The 18,245-nt window shown below is 49.1% G+C and overlaps 1 protein-coding gene across 1 annotated transcript in view; it reads left to right on the forward strand.

Moving 5' to 3' along the window:
• Positions 1-18,245, forward strand: part of LOC102501492 (putative phospholipid-transporting ATPase IIB) — a gene marked incomplete at both ends in the record, with an annotated part of 192,556 nt that overhangs the window by 136,985 nt on the left and 37,326 nt on the right. The window contains 2 exon segments of the mRNA XM_014586915.1: positions 4,267-4,427; positions 13,668-13,810. Coding sequence (XP_014442401.1) covers positions 4,267-4,427; positions 13,668-13,810 — 304 coding nt within the window.

Here is an 18,245-nt window from a genome sequence, read left to right on the forward strand (position 1 = left end):
TCTCTCCCCCCGTCTCTCTCCCTCTCTCTCTCCCCATCTCTCTCCCCCATCTCTTCCCATCTTTCTCCCTCCCTCTCCCTCTCTCTCTCCCCTGTCTCTCCCCGTCTCTCTCCCTCTCTCTCTGTCTCTCCCGCCCCACTTCTCCCCCCTTCCCCCACATGTGCTTTGTGGGCTGTGCCCAGGACCTGTGCACTGGCTCCCTGTGCCGTGGCTCTCCAGGGAACTCGGTTGCACAGGTTCTCCCTGTGAGCTGCGGCTTCGTGGAGACGAGGTTTGGTTCTCATTCGTCCATGCAGTCATTGAACAAAACCAAAAGCAAAATCCTGACTGATCTTTTCTTGATTAAGCAGGAGAATACCGTATTTACCCTTTATTGTTGGTATAAGCCATTATTTCACTGAGAACCGTTAGCTGTTTAGAAGTTGGTACCTAAATTAAAGAGGAGCTAAGTGGGTCTGTGAGCGCCGTCATTAGGCGCTTCAGATAGGCAGGCAGTTACCGTGCCCACTCCCCAGAGCAGCCCTTCGCAGAGGCACCGCTCGTGCGAGTCGTAGGCATTACGCGCACATTTCCCCCAGAGATCACAATTCCCAGTAGCGCATTTGATGTTGTTAGCACAGGCATTTCAAATACAACAAACATGACGAGTAGAAGAGAATTTGCTTTACTAATCTAGGAAATGACAATAAATGGTGAAAAGCATTTCCGACTGTACTTCATTACCTTCTGACATTCAGTCATAAGTTCTTCTGTGATTGATCACACGTTTTATGGGTGAAGGGTTTGCAGTCGTGGCAAAGGGACCCCTCTGTTCAGGGATTTCGGGAGTTCTTTGAAATGAAAGTCACATGAAACTAGTTACCACCTTCTTTATAGACTCTGTAACTTTATCAGTTAACTAAGTTTTACTGAAACTGACGTAAGGGCCCAGAGTGTATTTTTAATGAGTCGAAGAAACTTTCAACAGTGTTTCAGAGAAATCTAGTGTAAAAGCATTAACTATTCATTTAAAGTGAGTTAGAAGTGCTGAGTATGTCTTTTCTCTCATTGTTTTTACTAGGATTGACCCCACACCCTTAAAAAGAAAAAGGGAAAGGGGAAGAGAAAGACAGAGACCGTGGCTTGTCACAGTCCAGGAAGAGCCACAGTTCAGAAAAGGCCGCCTGCCAGAACGCAGAGGCCAGCCCGCCAGCGAGGCTGTGCCGTGCACCTTGAAGTTTTGATTGTGGTCTTGAGATTAAAGGGCTGGGTCCCACCGCCTTTGCGGGACCCACACTGCATGGTCACTGCTCAGCAGTGGGCCGTCTGGCCATAGGAAAAGGTACTAGCTTTGCATTGTCTGGGCGGTGTGCAGGGGCTGCTTTTCTGTTCCCATTCTCTTCGTGGCCTTTTTTCCAAAGGAAGCTGCGTTCATGGCTGGTTTTGTCCGGCTTTTCATTCTGCACTGCAGCAATGTGGCGGAGAAGTGTGAGGTAGTGGGTATGCATTTTGCAAAACAGTGATTCTTTATTTTATTACAAAAAAAGACCAACTCTGTAAGTCCAGATTAAATCATTCCTTTCACTTTTTAATGGGATTTGGATGAATAGAGTAAAATATGCACTTTGCGTTCATTGATAGCATCTTTAGGCCGGGGTAATTGGGTCTTTTTCCCTGACTGAATGAATAATGACTTCATCCGATCCTCACTGAGGCCTGAACTCAGACCGCCTTTGTCACAGCACAGGGATCTGGGCTTTGAAACGTGCTCTACTTCCCTGGCTTAATTTTTCTTCATTTTAATCCAGAAGCCTATTTTTCTCAATAATTCAAGCATAAACTGTGGAGTAGTTGCAGTCGTGGAAACGGCACGAGAGCTGCCCTTGCGGAGCCACTCTGCAAGTGGAGCTGATAAATCAGCGCCTGGCCTTCAGCTGCGCCAGCCCCAGGGCAGGCACAGCCCTGCACGGCAGCAGCGGGCACGATTCTGCGAGCGGGGTCCACAAGCTCCTCCCCAGCCGGGCCCTGCCCGGGGGTGCTGCCTTTTCCTGGTTCTGTCCTTTGAGAGGCCTAGAGATGATGGAGCCTGTGCGGGGACCTGGAGGCCTGGGCGCTGTCCCAGTGCACTTGGCAGAGGGGGCCCCGTGCCGAGTGGGTGAGCAGGGCGTCCTCAGGGAAACTGCTGTCCACATTGCTGTGCCAGGGCCACCAGCAGGTTTGTGCTGCACGTGGGACTGGGGCAGCTAGGGGCCTCATGTGCAGAGACGGGACAGGAGGAGGCCACACCACTGTGTGCCAGGCCTCGTTCGGGGTCTGGAAGCAAGAAGGGGCAGAAGGAGGGTAGCCCCCAGTCCAGCCTGCCCAGCAGACCTGCAGTGTGCACTTTGGGTTGAGTTCTGGAGCTGCACACTGACACCGGCTGGTCGTGCCCCTTCCCACCCCAAGGTCTTTCTCCTGACTTCTGTGTTCTTTTGAAAAGCCACGAAGTGTTACCCAGCAGCGACACAGATTGTTGGTTAGAGGGAGAGATTCGAACCAAGCCTGGTCAGAGAGGAGCGCGTCCCCCCGTCGACTTCCTGACAGCCACCTTGTTTCCTGCTGCTGAGCTCTTGCAGGTAGAACTCACAGCTGACGCGCTCTCGGCACGCGGAGCTCTCGGCACGCGGAGCTCTTGGCACGCGGAGTTCTCGGCACGCGGAGTGGCCGTAGCACATGGCGGGCCTTTCTGTCTGGTTAGTTAGCTGGACACACAGTGACTGAGAGACTGAAAGTGAGAAATCACCCCCCAGGGGGAAGGCCATGCAGCAATCCCTTCTCCTCCGTTCTCCTCCCAAGATCTTGGGCATGCATGCACACGCGCCCGGCGTGAGCTTTAAGTTGCCAGATCCGGGACTCAAACCGCAGGTGACTATGTGGGAGTCCAGCGACATAGCCATTATGCCACCTGCTGGTCCCAGTTAGCTGACTCTTCACAGCTGCACTTAATGGACTGTGGCTAGATCTCGTTTTCTCTTGCCACAGGTTCTGTTGGTCTCATGTGCGCGTTGGTGGCGGATGTTAAAGGGGCTGGAGGAGCCAGGCATGGGGCTGTGTGCCCATAGCACCCCATTAACTGGGCGGTGGGTTCCCGAGCCCCGCAGAGGGCCCGAGCTCTTACGCAGCCCAGTGCCCTCTGATGCGTCGGCTGGAGAATTGCTGCCTCGCTGTGTCTACTGAGGCTCTGGCAGCCATGCTTTCTTGGTCAGTTAGTCTTTCAAAAGCTGGACCAGATTCGGGAGGAACGTAGGCGGCGGAGAGATGACTAGCCTGTTGGAGCTTGCTGTCTCAGTGCCCCGGGAGTCAGGAGGCAGTGTGTGTTGATGCCTGCCCGTGATGCCGGCGTGGTGGCCTCTCCCCCTGGGTACTGCGCCCTGACAGGAAGGAGCTCGCCTCTTTCCCCCCACACTGTCCGCCCTGTGGCACGTGCCCCACGTGGTGGTCTCCCAGGGCGGACTGACCAAGCTGCACCAGCTCCTGGGGATGGCTGAGCACAGCACTCAGGGATGGCTTCAGAGAGCTGCGTCCCAGCCCTGAGGAGCTGGAGCTGTGTGGGCCACGGGCTCTCGCTGTTTCCAGAGAGCCTGCACAGAACGCAGCTAACGCCTCTTGCCGTCGGTACAGGCAGCTGGGGACCCGGGGTGACTTTGTGCCATGCCTTGCGGAGAGAACCCAGGGTAGGGTGTGTGCACTGTAAAAACGTCTCGTTACAGGCAGCTCCTCTTCTGTCGCTTTTCTCCTTCATTAAGAGTTGGGTGGATGAGACACACACCCAGCCCATCCTGTTCTTGGGGGCCCTCAGTCTGAATAAAATCTTCCAGTTGGGAGAGTGCCAACCGCACATTTGCTGTCAAGAGGTGTCTCAGTGGTGCCAAGCAGGCTCCCCTCCTTTCTTCCTAAGGCCGTTAGCAGTGGGACCAGCATGATTCAGAGAAGGCGCCTCGCGCTCTGCTGGTTGCGTAGCTGACGGCCCTCCCTGGAGATGCCCTGGAGTTCTGGCTAGCCCTCAGCATCCCGCCCGGACCTGCAGGATGGCAGTCAGGAGGAGAGTCGTTACCGCACCTTGTGTTTCATTGCAGATGGGACTGCACATTCCGCGGAAGTGGAATTAAAGTGCTCGCTCGTGTGGCACACATAGTTTTGCCATCCATGCACAACTTCCCATCATGTACTCCGCACACTTCCTGTACATCATGTACCCCGGGGACACGTGGAGAGCTGTGTGTGTGAGCTGTTTGTTTCTCCCTCCAGGTTGGTTTGTTGGACCTTGAGCTCAACCAGCTGACGAAGGCGCTGTTCCTGGCCCTGGTCGTCCTCTCTGTGGTCATGGTCACCTTACAGGGCTTTGTGGGCCCCTGGTACCGCAACCTCTTCCGGTTCCTCCTCCTCTTTTCCTACATCATCCCCATAAGGTAGGTTTAAGAATTTAAATAGAACAAATGTCTGGTTTTATTGTATATGATCTTACCGAAATTTGTCTTTCTAATGTGAGAGAAATGATCCAAGCAAAGATAAGGGGAAGGAGCTGAGAAAGCTGATGAATCTTGAGGCGTCTCCGCAGAGATACTTCTCTGGAGGAGCGTGGCCAGTTGTGTTACAGCTGTCCAGAGACGCTGTCCGGATGCTGCTGCTTTCCCTCCTTTTCCCTCCTTCCTTCCCGCCCTTCCTTCCCTTCTTTTCCTTTCTTGCTACAGGCCTTGTGCTCTTGCCAGAGAGAAGCAGAGAGATACAGAGAGAGGAAAGCAGTAAAGCACCGCTGTGGGGCATGGGCACCCACAAGCCCTTCTCCTGTCTCCCCCTCCTTTGGAGATTTTGGTCACACACGTGTATGTGCACGTGTTTTCAAGCAGCCAGGTCCAAGATTTGAATCCAGCTGCCTTAACCACCACGCCAAGGGAAAGGTTGTTAACTTTTCCTTGTATGCATTTTTGGTAATGAAGTCCTCAACACTTGGGAGATGTTTTTGATAAGACACAAATCTGAATCCCACAAAGTAATTTTTATGTATCGCTGACAGACTTTCCTATTTCCAGTGCCCTTGGATTTGCGTACAACAAAGTCACATTTTAAAGTTATCTGTATTTGAAAGAGGATCTCAATAACTCTCAAGTTAGATAAAATAATATATTCTCAGAATGATAGCCATATGACCATAGATTATGGTATGAGTAGTTAATATTAAATGTCTGCTTGATTTAAAGACTGGTATTTATACTAGAAATATTTATAAGTCCATGTAAATGTTTTCAGAACTTACGTACCTGTACAGATACTCCAACATACATGACTAGCAGTGTCCACGAGAGAGCAGGTACAGCTGCATCCACCTTGCGGTCCCCGGCAGGGCCTGTGAGGGAACTGTTGTCCACAGGGTGGCTTTCTGACGCACACTGTGGCCCAGAGTCCTGACAGGTCGCAGCTTGCCTGAAAGACCAGAGTCAGGGGAACCTGAGCAGCCTGTCACCTTCCCCGAATGCTGCAGGCGGGACGCGGCTGATGGACTTGTCTGGTTGCACACATGGGCTGCCTTAAGAAAAAGGGATATTAAGGCCCAAGGCATGGTGGGCATGGGCAGTGCAGAGGCGTAGAGCCGAGTAGGCTTGGCGCGGTCGGGGCAGAGGCGTGGAGCTGTGCTAGCATCCAGGAGCATGTGTTCTGCCCGTGTACCCTGGTGTGAGGGTCTTACGTGGAATGACGTGATTGTGGCATTTGCCACGTGCACTAGAGACCACCAGCTGGTGTCCAGAGTGGTCGTGCCCAGTTCGCTTGGACGGCATCCCACGCCCTTGGCAGTGCCGCGTGGGCTGCTTCCCACTGCAGGTCCGTGACTGTTGCCCAGCGGAGGGGGAGATGCAGGGAGGCCGACTTGTGTTGGCCGTGAGTGCTCCTCGGTGGACTCTCTAAGCCTGGTTTCGTCTTCTGGGCACTCGGGCATTTCTTAGGTACTGCGGTTGCTAATTGCTCTTTGGGCACATTCACTTGCCAGAGAGAGACAAAGATGGTGAGCTGGATAGTGAGAAATCACCCCCCCAAGGGCGATGACCTTGCCGTAGTCCCTTCTTCTCCCAGGATCTTGGGTACTCACGCATACTCAGCTCTATGGGTCTGGGACTCACACCACGGTTGCCCATCTGGGAGTCTAGTGACGTAACTGCTCTGCATCTGTTGGCCCCAGGCCCTTGGTCTTGACTTTTTACTTGCCCGATTATGAAATTCTCAGAAACAGGTACTGATTTCATGTCGTCCGATCCACACATCTGCTCTGCTGTTGGCTCTCTCTCTCTGCGCGTCTCATTGTTCCTGGTGCTCTTCAGGAATGTTTTGGATCTTCATGGACATGAATCTGACATATCTTGTCATTTTGTTTAGGTCCTCTCTAATAAAATAAGTCTTCTCTAGTAAAAAGAGCAGTTTCTGATCTCTGTTCTTGGTGTAAAGAAATAAAATATTTCTATAAAAAGTTTGCAAAACATCAATTTTGAGAAACATTTTATTGATTTTATTCATCTAGAAAATTGAATTTATATATATAAAAATTAGTAAATAATGACAACTTCGTTGGCTGTGATTCCTCGCTTCCTTTACTTCTTTCTCCTTTAACTGTAGCAGAGGACTCCGAGATGCTGTTAAACACAAGCACTGGCAATGGGCCTTTCTCCTCTGCTGCCGTCGTCATGGGCAGAACCTAGGGGTTTCCTCATCAAAATATCTGCAGGTTTTCAATTAAAACGCTTTAGGTATTAAGGAAATTTTTCCTATTCCTATTGTGCTAAAAGTTGCTTTTAAATCATGCATGTGTTTAAAGATTTTTTCCTAGGTCCATTATTTTTCATCTTTAAGTTTTGTTTTTGTTTTTTTTTAAGTTTTTGTGGCCATAGGATCCATTTGATCATGAGAGAAAGACAAAAAAGGAAAGAGAGAAAATGACTCCCAAGGGGATGGCCGTGCCACGATTCCTTTCCCTTCACCCTCCTCTCAGGATTTTGGGCACTCACACAAGCGTCCAGCATCATTTCCCAGGCGACTAGCTTGGGGACTCCAGTCTCAGAATCAGCCATGTGGGATCCAGCGCCTTAACCACCGTGCCACCTGCTGGCCCCTGGTTTTCTTTAATAGAGTAACGTGGTAAATCAACCGACTGGTTGGATGTTAGGTTGATACATTTCCAACATCACACCCATCCTGCATTTCTGCGTAGGAAAACCCAACATGGTCTTAGTCTGAATACTCTCTTGTCTGTTACTAGATTCTATTTGCTTATATTTTTTGGTAAGATTTTTAAATTGTTCATGTGAGTAATTTTCCTTTTCCACCCCTGCTGTAGTGTTCCATGTCATGGTCACACAAACCTCATGGAATTGCTGAAGTGTCCTTGCTCACTTTCCTGCAAGTATTTAAAATAGAAATTTTTTTAGCCCCTGAACATTTGGATGTCAGGAAGGCCATGTAAGCTTCATTAGCTGAGCAAGATTTTGACAGATTTGATTTCTTAAATATAGAACTGTTGAAGTTTCAATTTCTTTTCTTTTTTTTGAAGAGGTTTTTACTATAGGGTGCGTGCGCTCGCCAGACAGACAGAGAGAGACGGAGAGATAGAAAGCGAGAAATCACCCCCCAGGGGGGATGGCCACACCACAATCCCTTCTCCTCTATTCTCCTCTCGGGATCTTGGGTACGCACGCACACACGCCTGCCGTGAGTTTTAAGCCACCAGGTCCGGGACGCGAACCGGAGTCGACTATGTGGGAGTCCAGCGACATAGCCATTACGCTAACTGCTGGTCCCTTGAAGTTTTAATTTCTTATGTCTATTTTCCAAAGTCTGCTTTATAGTTTTTAAGATATATGTCAGCTATTATACTTCCAAATTTATTTACAATGTTTAGTTATAATGGTTTTTCTATTATCTCGTACATAGCAGGGTCTACAAAAAAGCTCATGGAGGGACCAAGCAGTTAGCGTATGGAAAATGAATATTAGGGGAAAAAAATGTGGATTTTAAACTTCTTTGCACCAAAATAAACCTGTACTTTCATTCTATTTTCCCATGAACTTTTTCTGTAAGATCTGTGTTACATATTAAATACATTTCATTCTTGATACTTATTTCCGTCTTTCTATTTTCTCTTTTTTCTTGGCCAGTCTCCCAGTGTTTGCCCACTTTGGTCATCTTTGGGAAATACCCATTCTCATTTTTACTCTCTATGCTGTACGTTATTTTTCTGTTTCATTAATGTTACCTGTGTTGCTTTACTCCTGTCTTCTTTGGTTTATTTCATTGTATTTTTCTTACTGAGACAAATGTTTATTTGTGAAGTTTTTAGTGTTCCCTGCACCCTTTTTCAAATCTATGTGATTGAGGCTATAAATTTTCCTGTAAGTACAACTTTGGTTGCTTTTCAAAAAATGTTCATATGTAGAGTTTTTGCTGCTTGCTGTGAAGTACAGAGTATTTTAATTAACAGTGATTTGTCTTTTGACCCACGGTTATTACAAGGTTATTTCTTAATTTACAGACGTAGTCAAATGTTCTGATTACATCTTTATTTTTAGTTTAATCGCTTTTCTGTCAGATAATATTACCTTCTTCACTTCAGATCTATGAAACTTGTTGAAACTAATTCTAGGGTCTGATAGTTAGTCAATTTATAAAAACATTCTGTATGTGCTTCCAAATAACTATATGTCTTGGTTCCATATGTCTTATTAGGTCAAGATTGTTATCTAATTTTTCAGTTTCTCTAGAGTTTTCCCCTCTATCTTCCAGCAGTCATTGAAATTTGTGTTAACATTTTACGTTAGTATTATGAATTTGTCTGTTTTCCCTTGTAATTTGACATTTTTGGTGTTATGTATTTTGAGTCTTTAGTATTAGATGCATACAAATGTGAATTGTTATCTATTCCTGTTGAAGTAGGCATATTCTCATTATAAGGTAACTTTATGTCTACTAAAGCTTTTTGCATTAAATTCTACTTTGTTTTGTGTTAATGTAGCAGTGCCAGCTGTCTTTAATTTGTTTGGCACCTCCTCTCCGTCTTTCTACTTTTCACTTCTCTATATTTAGTTTTAATGTGTCTCGCGTCTAGCATATATCTTGTATTAGTATGTCATGTTGTAATCATTTCCGTTTTTATTCTGATAGTTTTTGTCTATTCAGTGCATAGACAGTTATTGTAATACTGTGGTATGTTTATTTTACATTTATTTTATTTTGTGCTTGTAATATGATTACCTCTTTGATGCTTGTTCCTCTCTTGCCCCTTTATCATTTTCTATAATTCTACTTTTTCTCTATTGTTTTATAAGTTATATAAGCTGCGTCTGTTCTGTTAGTAATTTTCATGGAAATTTAAAACATTTTTAACTCATCTGAAATTAATCAATTCCTTCACCTGTTACCTTAGATTATCTAAACTTTATTAATTGCCTACTGGACTTACACCGTTTTTGTCATTTTTAATTCTAGTTATTTCTTTTCCTTTTTAAGGACTATTTTACTGCCAGCTGTGCACTCACCAGAATTGAGAGAGAAGGGAGAGAGAAAGCACGCACTTAATGGGAGTGGCCGTGCTGCAGTCCGTCTCCTCCCTCTCCATGCCGTCAGGGTTCTGGGTACACATGCACATGCCTGGCATGCCTTCCCAGCCGCTGGCGCAGGGGTGCAAACCGCACTCGGCCACGTAGGGACTGCCTCCCTGCGGGGCACGTAACCTCTGTGCTCCACAGCCAGCCCTAATTTTAGTTCGTCTTAAACTCCAAGATATTATTATTGTTTATGTATTTCCTATTATTTTGGTTTAGTCATATTTTTTGTTTTTTATTTGTTCTTGCATTTCAGACTTTCCACGAGGAATGTATTTTTCGTCAGAAATTTATTATTATTTCCATGTAGTGATTTGTTGGGAATTCTGAGTTTTTGCTTGGCCTTATTTCTTGAAAAATAGTTTCACTGTGTATGGAATCCTAGGTCGATACATTTCTTTTGCTTTCTTTTGGCTTTTGTCATTGCTTTTTAGTACAGTTGACTCTGGAGCAGGGCAGGGGTGAGGACGGTGACCTCCTACACAGTAACAAATCTGCATGCACCTTTGACTCCCCTAGAACGTCACTGTTAATAGCCTCCTGCCGATCAGAAGCCTTACTGATAACATGAGTAACATGTATGTATATGGTGTGTATACTATAGGTTGTATCTTTATCATAAAGCAAGGTACAGAAAAGCTATTAAGAAAATCACAAGAAAGAAAATACAGGTCCACGGTATTTATTGAAAGAAAAGATCAGCGTACATGAGAACCTGTGCAGCTCAGCCCCATGTTACTCAGGGGTCAGCCGCAGTCGTCTTTTAGGTCTTCACCCCCTGTGTCCGCCCATGCCTTGTGCTTTCAGATCTTCTCTTTATTGGGACTCTCTAATGCAATGTGTCTAGATATCATTTTTCTTTTTATATAAGGCTTAGGATTTATGGGACTTCTTGAATATGTAGAAAGTTCTCTTTGATTTGTTCTAGAAATTCTCAGTCATCATGTCTTCAGATACTGCCTTTGTCCTCTCTTTTGAGAACATTGATTTAATGTTTATTAGATACCTTCCCCATGTCCTTTGTTTCCCCTAGCTTTTTGTTGTGGTGTTTTTTTATTTTTAGAGAGATTTTTGCTATAGGGTGCATGTGCTTGCCAGAGGGACAGGGAGAGACCTAGAGACAGAAAATGAGAAATCACACCCACTGGGGGCTGGGGAGGGGAGATGGCCACACCACAATCCCTTCTTCTCCATTCTCCTCTTGGGATCTTAGGCACGGCATGAGTTTTGTGCCACTGAGTCCAGGACTCGAACCATGGCCAACTACATGGGAGTCCAGCAATATTACCATTATGCCATTTGCTGGGCCCTGTCTCCACTATTTTGTCTTCTGTATTACCCACCTTTTTTTGCCTCCATGCTTTTTTCTGTATTATTTTCGTTGGCCTGTCTTGCAAGTCACTGATTTAATCTTTGGTTGTGTCTAATCAGCTCTTAAGCCAATTGATTTCTTTCTCTCTCTCTCTTTTTTTTTCCTTCATTTTGCTAGCGGGCACATGTTCTCACCATAAAGAGACAGAGAGACCAAGAGAGTGAGAAGAGAAAGCACTCTCAATGGGGCATGGCCATGCTACAATCCCTTCTGCTCAATTTTTCCCTCCTCTTGGGTCTTAGGACGTGCACTCATGCACACACATGTGCCCATCATGTTTTTCAAGCCACCAAGTCCAGGGCTCTTAACAATGTGGTTGGTCATGTTGGGTCCAACTGCCCCAGTCACTGTGCCACACAACTGGATTGCCAGTGGATTTCTTAAATTAGTAATCTTTGAGGTCAAAGATGAAGGTATATTTTCCTGAGCCATAAACACACTTGGCTCTTTGTACTTGGAAGTACTCCCTGTCATGGAGTGTTTTCATCCTGTTAAGGATTCAGAGTCATTGACTCATTTAGGAAGCTCACACCTACCCGTAGCCCCACATGCAGCTCGATAGCCTCTGGCTCACCCTCCGTGGCCCCAGCTCACGGGGGGGGGGGGGGGGCGAGGCGCAATCCAGATGGCTCTGGGCTTTTATGGACCCCCTTGCCAGGGGAGCCAGAGAACAGAGTTGCAGTGCATGGGGACTGGCATATGATCTCAAGGCAGAAGCGAGTTTTATAAGGGGAATGTACAGGTTTGTTTTGGTGCAAAAAAGTATTTGAAATCTGTGCATAGTTCTTTCATAATGTGCATTTTTTATGACCTCTATGGGTTCCTAATTCCTTTTTGGATTTAATCTGGAGTAAATTTTTTTACTTTTAAGATTTTTTTTTTTTTTTGGAGAGGTTTTTGCTATAGAGCACGTGCACTCTCCAGACAGACAGAGACAGACAGAGAGATAGAAAGCGAGAAATCACCCCCAGGGGTGATGGCCACACCGCAATCCCTTCTCCTCCACTCTCCTCTCGGGATCTTGGGCACACACGCACACGTGCCTGGCGTGAGCTTAAGCCACCAGGTCCAGGACTCGAACCGCAGTCGACTACGTGGGAGTGCAGCAACATAGCCATTACACTAACTGCTGGTCCCCTTCTTTTAAGAATTTTAAGAACTACTTCATGTAGCTTTCCTTGTCACTAGAGCACTGGTCTGCCTTGTCCGTCTCTGCCATCCTCACTCTCAGGCTCATCCCAGCACCCTGCATTTGGAGCTCTGACCTTGCGCGGCTGTCCCCTTCTCGGATGCCCTCCCCATGCCATACTGCAGGGGTGTCCTGCTGTTCCCTAGTGTCGCTGCTCGCCTTGCCCCATTCCTGAGCCCACAGAGTTCTCGTCCACCCTCTGAACCCCAAGCCTTGCTAACAGCCAGCCTCCCCAAGCCTGTGTGGACACGCTCCCCTCCCTAGCCCTTCCCACCCTGGTTCGGGCCACCTTTTCTGTAGAGACTTCAAGGCTGTTCTGACCAACAGTCATTTCTTGCATTGATTGCCTGCTCTGCTCAAGTCCCTCTCAGTCACCTGCTTGTACGTCATGGCTGACCCCCATGGCCCCCCATGTGTGGCGTCCTACACACACTGTTGCTGGGAATTGGCGAGGTCATGTTGTCGACTGTGGGTTGTGGGACTGGCAGGTGGGAGAAAGGGGCCTGAGTCCCAGTCCTACCTGAGGCCAAGCCCAGCCAATCCAGCAAGTCACGCGTCCTCCCTGAGGACCGAGTCCTCTCCCCAGGGCACTGCTGCTCCGGACCATGGCCTGCCCGGGGGCCGAGTCCTCTCCCCGGGGTGCTGCTGCTCCGGACCACGGCCTGTCCCAGGGGCCGAGTCCTCTCCTGGGGGCGCTGCTGCTCGGACTGCGGCCTGCCCGGGGGCCGAGTCCTCTCCCCGGGGTGCTGCTGCTCCGGACCACGGCCTGTCCCAGGGGCCGAGTCCTCTCCTGGGGGCGCTGCTGCTCGGACTGCGGCCTGCCCGGGGGCTGAATCCTCTCCCCGGGGTGCTGCTGCTCTGGACCGCGGCCTGCCTGGGGGCCGAGTCCTCTCCCCAGGGCGCTGCTGCTCGGACCGCGGCCTGCCCAGGGACCGAGTCCTCTCCCGGGGGTGCTGCTGCTCAGACCGTGGCCTGCCCAGGGGCCGAGTCCCCTTCCCCAGGTGTCCTCATTGTAAGTTTGCTTCCCACTTGAGTAGGACCTTTAGCAGCTGCAAGATGACGAGGCTCCACTGTGCCAGTCTCGGGAGTCAGTTGTCAATCAGAGGTATTCTTTCTGGCTAGCTTGCTTTTAAGATGTGACCCTCCCAGACAAGTAGTTCAGACTGTGGTTCCTTCATTTCCTCTCGCTCATGCACAGGCTCCCCTCGCTGACTCCCGAAGATGGTTCCCATGGCCCTTCCTCTTCCACTGTGCTGTGAGCCGTGTTTTGGGGGGTAGTGTGGACTGCTCACTGTCACCCACCCACAGACGTTGGCTGAGTGTGAAAGTGCTGACTTCAGTGTCAACAAGATAGTTTATTTTGGACTCTAAAACCCATTCGTATCTGCTTCCATGTCAAATTAAAGACAATGCAAATAAGTAGGTCCATTTCTGTAGAAGCCACGTACCTGACTGCGTTGCATGGGTCTGGGTCGCACTAAAGACCATGCTGTGTCTTATTTGGCAGTTTGCGGGTGAACTTGGACATGGGCAAAGCAGCCTACGGATGGATGATTATGAGAGATGAGAATATTCCGGGCACCGTTGTTCGGACCAGCACTATACCAGAGGAATTGGGGCGCCTGGTGTATTTACTGACGGACAAGACAGGTACTGTTCACAGTCTGTTCTCGTCGGATGGGCCGGGTAACTACTATGGGACGTCATCATGGCATGTGCCTATGTGTTTTTATGCCTGTATATATGTGCGTCTATGTTCGCTACAACAGCATGTTAGGAATTTTTCAGACTCTAAATGATCACAGTTTAATTTCACAGTTTAATTTTCGTGTTCCAGTATACATAGTAGAATGAACAACCCAGGGTACGTGGTATCAGAATGAACAGCCCTGGATACATGGTATCAGCATGAACAACCCAGTATACACGGTATCAGCATGAATAACCCTGGATACATGGTATCAGCATGAACAACCCAGTACACAGGGTATCAGCATGAACAACCCAGCATACACGGTATCAGCATGAACATCCCAGTATACATGGTATCAGAATAAACAATCCTGGGTACTTGGGATCAGAATGAACAGCCCAGGGTACATAGGATCCCCTGGATACATGGTATCAGGATTAACAAAAGCTAGATCTCTAGAGAAAGGTGATGTGTCTCTGCATTTGGAAATGTCCATAGTCTTAGTGTTTTGAATTGCCTTTATAACTCCTCTCTCTCTAGTGGCTTTTTTTGAACAAAAATTGTATGTTTGCTTTTTATAGAATGGTATTTGTGAGCTGTTAGAAGAAATTAGTAAGATGTGAATGTGGTATCTTAATAGTAGCACTTTCCTGAAGAACTTCACGACAGGCTGTCTCACCCTGAAACTCTGTGCCCTTAATTTTATTAATCCTTACTGTGTTTTTCCTTCCTCTTAGCAAGAAAACTCTTGTCAATGTGTAACATACTAAATAAAAGGCAAATAAATATAGTAAATTTAAAAGGCAAATAAATATAGTATTATTTTAAAAAGGCATTATCTGAGAATTAAAGTATCTCCTTAGTTTATTGATTTATGATTTAAGTTCTGAGTAATTCTTAGGAATCTATAAATAATCAAATACATAATATGATACAGAAATAAGTTTCAAACAGAACTGAATATATTAATAATAATAGAAAAATTCTCACAATGTGTTAGGAGAGAAATCCAGTAACAGAACCTTATCCGACAGTGGCATTTATCCCAGAAGCTGTAGTCACTGCAGTAAGACTAGACAGGAGGAGGACAGACACTTACCAACAGCGGTCACCCAGGAAGTGAGCTGGCCACCGTAACTAGGGGTCAGTCAAGTGGCAGGTTACAGACAGGCAGTAGGACAGCCCCACGTGTGTACATAGAGACACGACCGCAGGCTACAGCCCCAGGCTCAGCGGCTCCAATACACGTGAGGCACGCAGGCCTGGACCTGAGGCAGAAAAGGACATGACTGAGCAGAGGGCAAGCCTTTCTGAGACACATGGCGGAAGACCTGTCACAGGGGAAGGCGGGCCGAGTACAGCCTGAGGGTCTGTCAGTGCCTGTGGTCAGGATAAAGTGGCCCGTCTGGCACAGCCCAGCCCGAGTCTAGCTGGTGGCTTTGGTAGGCTCTGGGGAGCCATTGTCCATGCCGCGGGTCAGGGACAGGAGCTTGTCGGGCTTTGGCCCAGAGGCGGCCTGGGAAATGCACATGCTTTCGCTTCCCAGCCCCACGGTTTTAGTGCCGGCAGGAGACCAATTACAGACATACTAGAATAAAGCAAAGGTGGGATTAGGGATTCAGAAATGGGGTTGTGGGAACCAGCAGTTAGCGTAATGGCTATGTCGCTGGACTCCCACGTAGTCGACCGCGGTTCGTGTCCTGGACCCGGTGGCTTAAAACTCACGCCGGGCGCATGTGCATGCATGCCCAAGATCCCGAGAGGAGAATGGAGGAAAAGGGATTGCGGCGTGATCATTCCCCCTGGGGGGTGATTTCTCTCTTTCTGTCTCTCTGTCTCTGTCTGTCTGGCGAGCGCACGCGCCCTACGGTGAAAATCTCTCAAAAAAAAAAAAAAGAAATGGGGTTGCTTCTGGAAAGAACTGGAATCAGTTTTAGGGGAAGCCAGTCACAGCTCTCAGTGGCTCCCAATGAGACCCTCTCACAGAGTCTGCAGGTACTGGGTCTCCAGGCTGTCGTGGAGCAAAGCTGGTCTCACCTGCCTCCCACGCCGGCCAAGCCAGATGGTTGCCAGGCTGCTTGGGAGAAGCGAGAAGCGTCTCCTGGGGGACTGCTCCCTTTGGCCATAGGCCCAGGCCACAGACCACTTCTCGGTCAGCAGCCAGAGCTTTGGCAGGCCGGCTGTGGGACTGCAGGGGACACCCCTCAGCTTTCCAGCCGTTGGCCTAATCTGTGTGGACAACTACAGCCAGAAACCAAGAACCAGCACGGGGTGAGGCTAGCAGTGTGGACAGGCGGCTGTTCTCAAGGGGGTCAGTACATAGAAACCCCAGAGAGCCGTCAGGAGAAGTAGAGTCTGAGAGTTGAGTTACATAGGTAAGCTCACTACGTGAGCCAGGCTGCATTTCTGTATACCAAATACCACTTACTATAACAGCAAGTGTGGTGAGTTCAGACACTGATGTGTTAAGCCTAAGTGGGTGTAAACGTTCAAGATGTGAAAGTCTGACCAGCAGATAACATCATGGTTACATCACTGGACTCCCAGGTAGTCGACTGTGGTTCACATCCCGGACCTGGTGGCTTAAACTCACACCGGGCACGTGTGCATGCGTGCCCAAGATCCCGAGAGGAGAATAGAGGAGAAGGGATTGCGGCATGACCATCCCCCCCGGGGGGGGGGCGGTGATTTCTCGCTTTCTGTCTCTGGCACGCGTATGTGCCCTATAGAAAAAAGTCTCTCTCAAAGAAACAAAGTGGACGTCCACATAGAGGTCCTAGACAAATGGCCAGGCGCGCGGCCTCCCCGAGGGGCTGTCCCAGGTGACAGAGGTCAGCCCACACTTGGGATCTGCCTCGTCTGCAAGCCCTGGGTGAATCGAGAGTTGTGGTCCGTGTCAGTGGGAATACCAACCAGATACCCCCTTTGTAAACTCAGGGCGTGATCAGTCAGACCGGATGTGTGTGCAGCCCACTGTCCGGCAGCCCCACTCCTGCTCCCTTTCCTTTTTTCCCCAGGAACTCATTTTTTATTTCCAGATAACTGTACACAGATCTGTCTTCCCACACTGTGGAGGTGAGTCTTTTAGTAGGATCTGCACACATTCTCAGTTGCCCATTCTAATGACACCTTGGGTACGCATTTACAGAACCCACGTAGCTCGTGTTGTGCCCTAGCAGACGAGCGCTCTATACACACAGCACAGCCTGACAGTGCCAAGAAAGCCACTGTGCATAGACGGGTCTGTCACACCTGCCGGTCCTGAACTCACAGACAGCAGTGTCTTCAGTCGCTTTACCCACGGGAGAAGCCCTGCAGACTGGTTCCCTGGTACTGACTTCAGGCCGCGCCACCCGTGTCTCCTCTGCAGGGGATGCGTCTTGAACCCCTTTCGTCCAGTTCCGCATCCACACTTCCCTGGTCACTGTGCACGTCCTCCTCCTCCTCTCCCTCCTGCTTCTTCTGTTTGTATCTCGGCACTCCTTCGGGTGATCCTTTTCTCGTTACCCCGTTTGTCAGACCTGAGGACTGGAAAGGAGCCTGTGGGCTGAACGAGGACTGCTGACGGCCTGGATGCTGTGTGCGTTGTTCTTTTCGTCATGTCTGCCACGGTGCTAGAGTGGAGGAGGAGTCCAGGCTGTGGGGCAGGGCAACAGTGACCTACAGAGCCCCTGCCCGCTCCTACCACAGCAGCTGAGCGGCAGGTTCCACACTCGGGCTTCTCCCTTTTTACTGCAGACCTCTCCTCTGAGCATAGTAGTGAGCAACTCCAGTGAATGCTCACAGTCTGGGCCATCGCGTTTCAGTCCTGCCTGTCGAGTGTCAGCCTCGGGTAGATGGCCTTGGCAGCCGCTGCTGGCCGTACCACGTCAGTGCTTGGAGGCTTCGCGGAGCAAGTGCCACCGAGAGCTCAGGGGAGAGGCAGTGAGCGCGGACTGTTGACAGTGACCCATTTGTCCGAGGGGACCGCCTGCACATGCCTAAGTCCCGCGGACACACCAGTGTTACGTCTCTTTCTTGTCCTGAGCTATCGAGGCTGCTCCTCCTCCCCACATTGGGGAGCTGATTACTCCAGCCCGCATAGATTTGCCGGGTGTCTCCTGCAAAGCTCCAAGAAGTTCCCACAGTCCCTGTTTTCCAACGCAGCCTTCGCTCTTGAGCGGAGCAGCCTTTGCCATGGCTGTACCCCCTTTGCCCTTCGACGTGCCGAGCTCTCAATGCCACTGTCGGCCATTCTTCCTCCAGGTAACGGGGCCAGCTCTCCAGCTCCGGCTTGTTTAATACGAGTACCAGCTTTTCTGTCCTCTCGACAACGGCTTCTCCCCGAGCACGTCTGCAACCCAGAGGGTCTCTGGCACCCAGCACCTCTGCGTGGCACCCGGGCTTCACTCG

Source organism: Tupaia chinensis, unplaced genomic scaffold (genome assembly GCF_000334495.1).
Source record: "Tupaia chinensis unplaced genomic scaffold, TupChi_1.0 Scaffold000166_1, whole genome shotgun sequence".
In the NCBI taxonomy this organism is placed as follows: Eukaryota; Metazoa; Chordata; class Mammalia; order Scandentia; family Tupaiidae; genus Tupaia; species Tupaia belangeri.